This window comes from Capricornis sumatraensis, chromosome 3 (assembly GCF_032405125.1).
Source record: "Capricornis sumatraensis isolate serow.1 chromosome 3, serow.2, whole genome shotgun sequence".
NCBI lineage: Eukaryota > Metazoa > Chordata > Mammalia > Artiodactyla > Bovidae > Capricornis > Capricornis sumatraensis.
The window spans coordinates 160,096,496-160,108,967 of record NC_091071.1 but is presented as its reverse complement, the minus strand read 5'-3'; the positions used below and the strand labels follow the sequence as shown (position 1 = coordinate 160,108,967).

Here is a 12,472-nt window from a genome sequence, read left to right as displayed (position 1 = left end):
ATTATATAAGTATGATAGTTTGCAAATTCTATATCAATCTATGTGCTTTATTAACTCTGCCATGCTCTTATCTCATAAGATGCATGTGTATCAACATGCCAATAAGTAAAACCCATTCTTAATTGAAGTCTATAAACCTTAATCTTAAACAAGTAGATCATCACTTTCTACAGTAGGTATCAAAATTAGGTGCCACGCTTAGAGGTAGATGTTACTAACTAAGTACGCAGTATCAGCTTTTCTGAAAATAGAACTGGTGTTTCATTAGCTCTATGAGCCTGCAGGTTAAAAATCAGGAGTACGTTTGCCCAATTAAGACAAAGAAATAATGGTATATTCCAATAACTCTTGATTGTCTACTTCACAAAGAATGTTTGCCCCGGCTTAGTCTTCTCTGCACTGCACACGCTGAAATATTTAGAGTTCTCATAAGTTCAAACAAATCTTTCTATGTATATACGGAGAATAGCTCTCCCTCAGTGAAGAACAGCCAGCTGTTTTTTTTTTTTTTTTACCTTGCTCTCCTTTAGACCCTTTGTTGCCTTTTTCTCCAGTTGGTCCAGGAGTTCCAGGTGGACCATCCTCTCCTGGTTTACCTCTTGGCCCACAGGGTCCTAAAGCAAAAAACCAACATTGTATTGAATGGTTCATATAGGATAAAAGGCAAGGTGGCCAACCATCCCAGTTTACCTGAGACTTCCCCAGTGTCAATAACAGAAGTCCTACAAATAGAAGAGACCCTCACCCCTGGGCAGACTGGGACAACATGCTACAATCTACTTCCTAAGGGCGAAAAGAAAACTAAAAAATGAACTAGGGGTATATGAAATACAGCATTTTAGTACTATGTTAGGATTTAGATTAATGCTACTTCAGAATTCACTATGCCCTTGTACTGATCAAAGTAATACAATCTCTCTTATCTCTCAGGTGATTCAGGTAAACCTAGAACACAAAAATTCCATCCAGAGGTCTATTACAATATGCTAGGCCAATAGAAAGGGGTTAGTTCAATTTCCATGCACCAATAATTTAAAAAAATTTCATAATAGTAAGTACATTTGCATTTATTAATTTTCCAAGTGCTGTGCAAAGTGTTGGAAAGGTATAAATATTTTACATAGAACTCGGGTTTATTCAGGCAGTCATTTAGAAATAGAGCTCTAAGACTGGCAGTTTTCAGAGAAGATAGACTTCATACTTTTACCTTAATAAAAAACAACCCTGAGTGCCCTGTAGTGTATTTGCTCAACCTTATACTATAAACACCAGTTGTCAATAGGGTCAAAAGTTCTTTTATTTGCTGGCCTAGAGTAAAATAAGCTCAGTCCTTTGGCCACCTGATGTGAAGAGCTGACTCATTTGAAAAGACCCTGATGATGGGAAAGATTGAAGGCAGGGGAAGAAGGGGATGACAGAGGATGAGATGGTTGGATGGCATCACCAACTCATTGGACATGAGTCTGAGTAAACTCCGGGAGTTGGTGATGGACAGGGAGGCCTGGCGTGCTGCAGTCCATGGGGTTGCAAAGAGTCAGACACAACTGACTGACTGAACTGAACTGACTGAAAGCTGATTATTAAAAACACTATATTATTTAACATTTTCTGTGAAGTTGTATCATTTGTTTCCAAATCTCTTTACAAAAAGTTTGGTTCAACTACTTTCTAGTGATCCCACACCTGGATCTCCTGGTGGTCCCGGGGGCCCGGGTTCTCCTTGCATCCCTGGTTCTCCAGCTGAACCAGGTGGGCCTGGGCTTCCTGGAAGGGAGATGATCTTCACTGTGCCAGGCTCTCCACGTACACCTATTGGCATGAACAGAAAAGGATGATGGCTTTTCTGATGAGCTACTCTTTCTTCACTGAGAGCAATATGGAGGAAATTGTAGATTTACCAGGTGGTCCTTTTGGCCCAATTCGCCCTGGAGGTCCAGGTGGTCCTGGAAATCCTGAATTGCCCTTCTCCCCTAAAAAAAAAAAAAAGCAATGTCAAGCATTTCATTTGGACCCAATTGGTCATGTGTAGTATCTGTTACAAATGTATTCTAGAAGTACACATTAGTACTAGTATCTTAGCACTGAAGGGAAAGAGTTCTTAGTTTTTAAGTTCAGAAACCAATTTAATATTTAAGGTGAAATATGAAGTGACATTAAATCTTATTTTAGCACTTCCTAGTGAGTTATATTGGTTGTCATAGGTATCTACTTTCTTAGTTTATTACTTTAGCTTTACTAGTAGCCCAAAGTTAGTTATATTAGGAACTCTCATGAACTTATATGGAATATCTTGTTTGATGAAAACTATCAAAGTAGTAAGGTTTCTCTCCCAGTCTTTGACATGAATAAAAAGTTACCAAGAAACACTGGTTTGGAGAAACACTATTTTTAAAAATCTTGACACAATGTACATATCATATTTAATTGTTGTTGCTGTTTTTAGTCCCTAAATTATATCTGTTTGTGACCCCATGGACTGTAGAACACCAGGCTCCTCTGTCCATGGGATTTTCCAGGCAAGAATACTGGAGTGGGTTGCTATAACATCTAATTGGGGAACTTAATACTAAATATGATATTCATAGGAGAAATACAGTGAGACAGTTATCAAAAGTTAACTGGCAATCACACTATAAATTATCCACTTGATATCAGAACTTGAGGATATGTTAATACTTGCTTATATCTACCAGAAGATGCCTAATCTTTTGGGGAATAAAAATTGCCAAAGAAGTTCAAACTCATTAGTGATGCCAGATGATGGACAGTCTTATTCTTATATCTAAGAGAATAACTGAATGTGTTTCATGGAACATATTTCAAAAGAACTGGTTAATACTTCTTATTTTATGAATTTTCCTTGGCTTTGCAGGTTGTGCCACTGGTAAAGAACCCAGCTGCCAAAGCAGGAGACATAAAAGACACGGGTTCAATCTCCAGGTCGGGGAGATTCCCTGGAGGAGAAAGAGGCAACTCCAGTATTCTTACCTAAAGAATCCCATGGACAGAAGCGATTGGTGGACTACAGTCCATGGGGTCGCAAAGAGTCGGACATGACTGAAGCAACCTAGCATGCACGCACACATGCCCTCGATATGCATCTAAATATTTCACCAGGATATTTCTTTCTTTGGTATAGCACTTCTATAATTTTTCAAGTCTTAGCTGTTCCTATTCTGAGACTTGGAAGAGTGACAAATGGTCCACATCTTCCCCAGGCCAGTGTTCACCCACCCAGTGGCTAGTGAGATTTCTCAGAAGCTCTTGCTTTGGTTTCTCCTTAGTTATTTGCTCTTTGAAGAGCCAGTGATTGAAAAACTGAAAAGGCTATCTTTGACCTCCACCTTGTCCTCCCTCAGAACTGGAAAAGTGTCTTTCATGGAAATATGGTTTTGTTCACTTTGGTTACTACTAATTTAGCATCGATTTATACTATGATCATCAATTCCCTGCACACACAAAACAGTCCCAGTGGATTCAACCTGCTAAGATAATACATCCAAAATTCAAAATGTCATTTGAGGTCATAGTACCATTATGGGGGATTTTCTGAAAACCTGAAGTTTAAATTTTATGTGTATGAATGTTTTAAACTTAAAACTCCAAATCATGTTTTCTCTGATTAAAAAACATAACACATGTGCCCCATAAAAAACCAAATGCTTAAATCTGCATATAAAAATTTACTTCCCCTCCCACATGATCAGTTTGTGAATATTTGTTTAGATTTTCAGCTTTTTACAGTTATCACACAGGCACAAAGTAAAATAAATCATTCAAAGCAACACTGTTGCTATTGATGTAGTTCCCCATTCTCTGGCCCAACACACATCAGTACACTCTAAGGTCACCACTTCAAACTGTTTCTGTTTTAAGCTTTTCTAGAGTTTGCATCCTTAAGACATGGTTTAATTTTTAAGGCCTCTGGGGTTGGGTGCTGGTGTAGTCTTCCTGCTTCATTCTCCTTTATTCATTCTATTTGCACCCAGCCTGTTCTGACACTATGGGTTCAGTAACATCTGTGTGCCCTAAAATGTGACTCACGGTCATTGTCTTTGCATCCACAGAGGACTGAACAAAAATAGTACCTTTCAGGCCTGGAAATCCGTAGAATCCAGGATCACCTCTGGCCCCTGGCTGACCGGGGACACCTGGTGCTCCCTATGTTTCAAATAAGAAGTAGAACCAAAGACACATTTTAAAAATCACAATGTTAATTATAGTTTTTTAAAGCATATAAGATATTTTATCATATTGGATCAGAATGATCTAAAGTTGACAGACATCATTTTTACCTTCTAATCCACTATATCACCTCCCGTAACTTCTGTGCCACCTAGACCTCACCTTAGGACTATGATTTTTCAGTAAAAAAGAAGTTAAAACTACATTTGAACACAAGAGTGAACATAACTTCTGATGTGAATGTATGTTAGTGTATTGGATACAATTGGATATTCTGTATTCCAAAGTGAACTGCCTGGTATTCGGAGGTCTTTCTGGAAGAACAGGTACCAGATTGCCAGAATGAAAATTATAATTTGTATTTGTAATTCTTGCAAAGACAACAGATATGCTATTGAACTGTAACAACTATCATCATTCTAACTAAGCCCTCAGAGTTACAACTTACTCTGGTCAGAGTGATAGAAGTACAGGTTCTAGGGATGGGAGTAGGAAGGGGGTGTCAGTGGAGTTTTGACATCACTCTTGGCAAGGATGCAATGATCTGACTGGGCTGAGATACTCCCATCTTCTGAGGCTCACACTAATTGCCCTTGTGGCCATGAGATGCTCAAGCAGGGCCATAGGAGGAGAGGAGAGGGAACAGGGCTTCCAAAAGGAGCTGTTTGTCAGAATGTTTGTCACCTCCAGTCTTATACTGTCTATATGAATTGAGACAGATGCTATTACTTGAAAACAATGAATGGAAGGTTCTGAAAATGCCAACAATAACAAAACTTGTCATTGAGCTAGCTGTCCTTGGAGCTTGGAGACCGAAGAAGGAATAGTCCTATTTCTTAGATAAGGTGGTGTGAGGTTAAAAAAGGAAGGAGAGAAAACAGGAGCATGTGATCAAGGATTCTCAGGCTTCTGAAGTCTGGCCTGTTCTTCAGAGGTAAAGGTAACCAGGGAGAAAGGTCTGGTGCCAGGCCCTGCCCTTAGGTGGGGAGGAAGCTGTTTCCTGCAAGGAGAGAGTTGTTAAGGGCAAAGAGTCAGTTTTCATTGGAAAAGACCCTGATGCTGGGGAAAATTGAGGTCAGGAGGAGAAGGGGATGACAGGATGAGATGACTGGATGGCCTAACTGATTCGGGATATGAGTTTGAGCAAACTCTGGGAAATAGTGAAGGTCAGGGAAGCCTGGCGTGCTTCAGTTCATGGGGTCACAAAGAGCTGGACACGACTTAGTGACTGAACAACAATAAGAATTGTCTTTCAGGTGCAAATACAGATGCCTACACTACAGAGGATTTAAGACAGACTGCATTTCCAAACCAGACTTTCCACATCCCAGTGTTCTTGGAAGAATTTCAATGTGATTATAAGATCAGTGTTTGCCACTTTCAAAAAGTCATGAAGAACAGGAGAAATACCTATTGCTGGAGATAGGTGAGTATCTCATTTTAAAAAAGAGTTGTTAAAAAGTAGATTCAGGAAACCATACACCAAGAGAGCTTAACATGTTTCCTGACAATAAACCAGGTCAAAGGACCTCATTATCCATCACAAGATAACACATACTCTCTATGACATAACTCTGATTTCCTCATTAGTTTCCAAGAATTTTATGTAAACAGAGAAATCTTTTCAAATATGCTGCTGAGAGAAAGCTAGGGAAGGTGGCTATGGTGTTGAGTGAGATGCTATGATTGAGAGATCTTAATAGGTTGGGAGCATGAGCCTAAAGGAACAAGATGATATCTAAGAAAGGTAAATGTTAAAGTTCTGCGCTTAAGTCACAAATACACAAATGGACAAGACAACAGGTAATGGAGGAAACTCATGTGAGGAACTCAAGTTCACGTGAAAAAGGCACAAGGGCTTTTGTTGACCATAAACTTAATGAGTGATGATAATGTGGTGACTAGGCAGCCAAATAGCCCATGTGGAATTCTGTTTTTATTGTTGTTTAGCAGCTCACTCATGTCTGACTGTTTGCAACCCCGTGGACTGTAGCCCGCCAGGCTCCTCTGCCCATGCAATTCCCCAGGCAAGTATACTAGAGTGGCTTTCCATTTCCTTCTCTAGGGGATCTTCTGATTCAGGGATCGAACGCACATCTCCTGCACCGGATGGCAGATTTTTTACCACTGAGCCACCTGGGAAGCCCCATGTGGACTTACAGGCTGGATTATAAAACAGAATGTTCAGGATAGTGAGACTCATCTGTCTCTACTCTCTGGAGTACTGAATTCATATTCCTGGAAGGTGCTCATCTCAAGGTCTGCATTCTTAAGGTATTGACAAACTAGGATATATATATTTCCCCTACAAACTAGGGGAAAACATGTACTTATTGGGTGAGAAAATACTCAGAAGGAAATGACAGCTATTCATAAATACTGGAAAGTATGTTGTGGGGAAAACTAGACATTTAGGGGACGGCAAAGATGACTTTGAAAGCCTATTAATAGAGAAAATTTTTGTTTTCATCTAGAATGATTCCAAGCTTCTACATGGAATTGTTCAGAGTCTAAACAAGAGGAGGTCGGGAATGACATAGAGAAGGGCCCCAAATAGACTGAGCTTTCACAGGCCTCTTAGAGACCAAATCTGCCCAACTCTTAAGGTCCTTCCATTCTTTGAACCTTCCAGACTCTGTCATTTTTAGGGTTAACTGCACAGAAAAATCACAAGTGGGAAACCTGTGTTGCCTCCAGGTATGTCTGATCCTGGCAGTCCACTTAGAAGAATTCAGTTCAGTTCAGTTGCTCAGTCATGTCCGACTCTTTGCAACCCCACGGACTGCAGCACTCCAGGCCTCCCTGTCCATCACCAGCTCCTGGAGTTTACTCAAATTCATGTCCATTGAGTCTGCGATCCCATCCAACCATCTCATCCTCTGTCGTCCCCTTCTCCTCCCACCTTCAGTCTTTCCCAGGATCAGGGTCTTTTCCAGTGAGTCAGTTCTTTGCATCAGGTGGCCAAAGGATTGGAGCTTCAGCTTCAGCATCAGTCCTTCCAATGAATATTCAGGACTGATCTCCTTTAGGATGGACTGGTTAGATCTCCTTGCAGTCCAAGGGACTCTTAAGAGTCTTCTCCAACACGGCAGTTCAAAAGCATCAATTCTTTGGCACTCAGGTTTTTTTCTTTTCCAACTCTTGCATCCATACATGACTACTGGGAAAACCATAGCTTTGACCAGACGGACCTTTGTTGGCAAAGTAATACTTCTGCTTTTTAATATGCTGTCTAGGTTGGTCAGACATCAAAATAATTTCCCACTTACCGGGTGACCTGGTGACCCCATGTCTCCTACGGCTCCAGGTGGACCTCTTTGGCCAGGCTCTCCCATCAACCCCTTGTCTCCTTTTATGCCTTCTACAGGACTCCCTGGAGGTCCCGGAGGACCAGGCATGCCTGAATTCACAAAAAGCCTGTCAGTATTACCACTTGGGGAGCTTTGCAGGTTCTGTTACTGCCCTTTTGAGTGAAGAGCAAACCCTGCACTTTAGCGTTATCTGGCACAAGGCATGAGGCAGGAACTACTTCTCCTTGATGATGGTTTGTTAGGGCAGAATCAGTGCCTAACCCAGTACCTTACACACAGTAGGGACTCAGTCAGTACTGGTGAATGGATGCCTCTCTCTCTCTCTCTCCCAGGCTCATGAACTTGATATTTACTAATTCTTTTTCTTTTTTTAAAAATATATATATTTTTTGATGTGGACCATTTTCTAAGTCTTCATGGAATTTGTTACAATGCCGTTTCTGTTTTATGTTTTGTTTCGTTGGGCCACAGGCATGTGGGATCTTAGTTTCCCAACCAGAGATCAAACCTGCACCCCCTGCATTGGAAGGCAAAGTCATAACCACTGCACCACCAGAGAAGTGCCAGCATTTACTAATTTTTCAGAGAGATCCCTCTGCCTCCACACCAACAGCCTTATGCACCCCACGGGAGGACAGGTGGGCATGGGAAAACAGAGAAGACCAGAAGGAAAAAGAAGCAAGATGGTCACATGAGTGGGTTGAAAGCTTCTGATGTCAAATGTTATTTTCATTCTTTTATCATATTTAAAAGTAGATTCTTTACCTGGGTTTCCTCTAGAGCCAGGTGGACCTTGATCTCCTTTCTGGCCAGGGATGGTTACACCAGGAAAGCCTGGTGCCCCTTGAGGTCCTGTCATGCCCATGGGCCCTGGAGGCCCAGCATCTCCCACTGGCCCTTTCCTGCCAGGGAGGCCAGGCAAGCCTGGTGCTCCCCTGTCTCCTTTGGTTCCTGCAAAGAAAAAAGTCTGGTAAGTTTCTGTAATGCCCCTGTATTTGAGGTTATAGTTTGTGGCTATCCCTAATAACAGAGACACTTTGCTTAAAGGTATTAAGGTATATTTTTTGCTTAAAGGTATATATTTTAAGAGGCTGATAAAAGAGAGGTAAGTCTATGAAGACAGGGTCCAGACTAGACTCAGTTCTGCCTCCAGCTATCTGTTGCTCCTGGTAGAGTCATTTCACTGTTTTCTTATTTTAAAAATAGAGGTGATATCTGACTTAACTCAGTTCTTTAGATATCAAATGAGAGAATATGCAGATGAAAAGCATGGTATAAGCTCTAAAGTGTTCTGTCTGTTACTATCTGGTGGATTTTAAATACAATGACTTTACTTAATCACTGATAGTTCAACAGAGCATTAAAAAGCTAAGTTCAGGGTCAGTTTGTGCATTACAAGTGTTGCCCAGCCAAACCCTGACAGAGGAACGACAAAGCTGCTGTTCCTGTTCTGTCCTCTGATTACTTCTCCCCCATAAGATAAACACCAGTCTGGGAGAAATGTGAGATTTGGATTTCCCAAAGAAGTCTCCCCCAGAAGATCACAACTTAATACTAATATTTTTAATCTCAGAAAACCTTCAAGAAATTGTGCTTTGACATTCATGAATGGAAAATGTTTTATGAGTTGAAAATAATCTCCCCCTCTTCTCTCCCATCTTTGTGTTACTCTACAAGTATTCTAGGAATAAAATCTATAACATCATATGGAAAAACCAGAATGAAATTCTTGGCCAATCCAATAGTAACTGGCATGACAACAGGAAATGATGGAAGGAAGAATGAAAAGTGAGGATGAGGCTGGTGGCAGAGGTAAGGGCTTGGAGAGTTATATATTATGCAGAGAATGCTTAAAGTGATGATGAAAATAAAACTGAATATCTAACACTTTGTTTACCATGTTCTTTTTTCTGCCTGTAATTTATACTTAAAAAAAAAAAAGAATTTAGATGATTTCAGCTCTCTGCAAGCTCTGAAGGGTCTGGTAACAGTCTGAGGCAAACACAAAATGTGTATATTCTTAATGACATGTTCAGTAAATTGCCATGCCTGAGATCCTGAGAGAATTATGGGAAAGCCCTGAAGAAACAGTAGCCTGAGCCACACACTGGCTCCAGGGGTTGGAATCAGACCAATGAAGAGAACAAGGTGGCAAAGATTAGTGTTACTACTGCAGCTCAGAATAGCCTGGAGAGGAAACTCCTTGAGAAGCTATCAATTCCACCTCCATCTTTTTAGGAGGTGATCCATTTAAACCATGCTGATAACAAGAAAGGAAATACAGAAGAAGTCTTTTTACTTTCATAGATGGGAATTTGAAAGTTGGATTACAGTGTCTAGTTTGTTCCATGGTAATAATGGAACATTTTTACTTGAATGCTAGGAATATAAATATTCTGTGTTACCATTGGGACTTCTTTAATTCAGAATGCTAAGTATATCTGTCAGGGTTATTAAATCAGATTTGGTCCTTGAAAATGTATATCACCAGGTTTGGGAGGAAGAACCACTCACCTTGAGGACCAGGTTTCCCTCTTGGACCTGGAGGTGCTCCCAGCAAGCCTGAAAGAGAAAATTTTGGTATTTCAATATGTTATATATATACAGTTAACTTATATCATATAATATATATTATGGAGAAGGGAAATGGCAACCCATTCCAGTATTCTTGCCTAGAGAATCCCATGGACAGAGAAGCCTGGTCAGCTACAGTCCATGGGACTGCAAAGAGTTGAGAGGGTAACAGGCAGGAAGGCTAGGGGCTGCAAACAGAGGAAATAGGCTGCGAGTGTCAGATGTTTTTTTATCTGTCTTAAGCGGCAGGAGGGAACAAACTACAAGTGTCAGATTTTCTCCCTTCCCTATACAAATTTAAAAGGAGGTTTCTCTTAAAATTCTGTGTTGCCATGATGACACCTGGTTCCACCTGAACTTAACTTTTCTCAAACCATGAGCTAACCAATGCATTTTTCTTATGGAAATGTTTCTCTTAAGCTATGTTAATGAACTACGTATTTACCCTGGACTCTGTCTTTCTTCAAGTCAGTTCCACTTAAGATTCAGAACCAATAAGGGCTCAACAAACCAGTATGTTTTACTCATTTGTTGTTCTCCTATCTATGTTAATGAAACTACATATTTACTTGGAAACCTGCCTTTCTTCAAGATTCATGTCAATCATTTTATGGCCCAGGATGACTCACCTTGTGCCAGTGTTATTTCAAAATGCATGTTGTGGGTGAGGGGCCTGGTGCCTCTCTCTGAGTTTTGAGACATTCCCTTTCTCTAATTAGAAGCCTGCTGGTAGCTATATAACATCCAGCTAAAGACTAGCAGGGGGATACTCTTTCTGCCCCCTTCTGATGTCTATGTCAGAGGCTATCTCTATCTCTTTTATACTTTAATAAAACTTTATCACACAAAAGCTCTGAGCAATCAAGCCTCATCACTGGCCCTGGCTTGAATTCCTCTCCTCCTGAGGCGAAGAATCCCAATGTCTTTCACAGCTCAGCAACAACCTTTCAGAGTTACATGACTGAGTGACTAACACACATATATTCATCTTCATGCACATATATATACATATATATTTACATTTATATATGGCTTCCCAGGTGGCACAGTGGTAAAGAATCTGCCTGCCAATGCAGGAGCTACAAGAGATGTGACTTCGATCCTTGGGTTGGGAAGATCCCCTGGAGTAGAAAGTGGCAACCCATTTCAGTATTCTCGCCTGAAAAATCCCATGGACAGAGGAGCATGGTGGACTACAGTCCATGGGGTTGCAGAGTTGGACATGACTGAGCGACTGACGCACACACATATATATTCCCTAATGTGACATTGACCTATGTATAAAATTTATTCTACTTGGTCAACTTCACTTTGGTAACAGAATTATTGCAACCCAGAACAACTTAAAGGTCATCAGTTCTGTCAGGGAAGGATTTCTAGAATGGTGAAGAATTACAGTGTCACTAGTCATTCTAAAACTAGTGCATCCATGATGAGCAAGCTGTACCTGTTTCTCCTTTTTCTCCAGCTGGACCAGGAATTCCATCAAGTCCTTGATTACCTCTCTCACCCACTGGTCCAGGATTTCCTGGCAATCCTGGAGGACCTGGAAAAAAAAGCCATTCAAAGAGAGGACTTACTTCCTATCAATAGCCTGATGTGATCCCCAGATGTGTGGAATTCTGTAAAAATTGTTCATTTTTCAGAATTGTAGTGACATGAAGCTAAATTCACAGTGAAAGCCATGGACTGGTTAGTGCTATCATGAGGATTTTCACTTTGCATAGGTTGGCTGATCTTTGAATTGGGAGAGAGAGCAAGCTAAGTCGCTTCAGTCATGTCTGACTTAGCAAACCTCTTGCCTGTAGCCCACCAAGCTCCTTTGATGGGGATTCTCCAGGCAAGAATAGTGGAGTGAATTGCCATGCCCACCTCCAGGGGATCTTCCAGACCCTGGGATTGAACCCATGTCTCTTATGTCTCCAGCCTTGGCAGGCAGGTTCTTTACCATGAGCACCGCCTGGGAAGCCCGATCTTTGAATTATACCTAACCTTGCTTTTCCACATTGTTGTCTGGAAACTGGGTAACTGGAAGCTACCTTCCAAGGAGCAGTTGTGGGTCAGAGATACAGGTAGGTCGAAAGAGATTCCTACCACATAGAAAACATGCTTCCCTCACAAAAGGGAACTAGACAATACAAAAATGGAACCTGGAGGGCCTTTTATTCCTGGAAAGCCAGGGAAGCCTTTGATTCCTTTGGACCCCAAATCACCACCAGGACCAGATTTCCCTGTAAATGAACAGAGAGGGAAAGGAAAAGAGAAAACCGCAAGATGAATGATTCCAACAATGGCTAAATGCTAGTTGTTACAGTCAATTGTGCTCAAGCTGGTCTTCAGGGGTTGCTCTTACTACCAGTCACAGTGGATTTTGTCTTGGATGTTATTTCCCCAGAGAAGAA

General features: G+C 41.0%; 1 protein-coding gene across 1 annotated transcript in view; it reads right to left on the bottom strand.

Moving 5' to 3' along the window:
• The window catches only part of COL4A3 (collagen type IV alpha 3 chain), a 159,053-nt gene that overhangs the window by 7,177 nt on the left and 139,404 nt on the right, over positions 1–12,472 (bottom strand). Inside the window, exons 39-47 of the mRNA XM_068967501.1 lie at positions 12,221–12,301; positions 11,518–11,616; positions 10,011–10,058; positions 8,262–8,447; positions 7,455–7,585; positions 4,089–4,161; positions 1,899–1,970; positions 1,684–1,809; positions 516–614 (exon numbers count right to left, since the gene is read on the bottom strand). Of these exons, the coding sequence (XP_068823602.1) occupies positions 516–614; positions 1,684–1,809; positions 1,899–1,970; positions 4,089–4,161; positions 7,455–7,585; positions 8,262–8,447; positions 10,011–10,058; positions 11,518–11,616; positions 12,221–12,301 (915 nt within the window). The remainder of the gene's footprint in view (positions 1–515; positions 615–1,683; positions 1,810–1,898; positions 1,971–4,088; positions 4,162–7,454; positions 7,586–8,261; positions 8,448–10,010; positions 10,059–11,517; positions 11,617–12,220; positions 12,302–12,472) is intronic.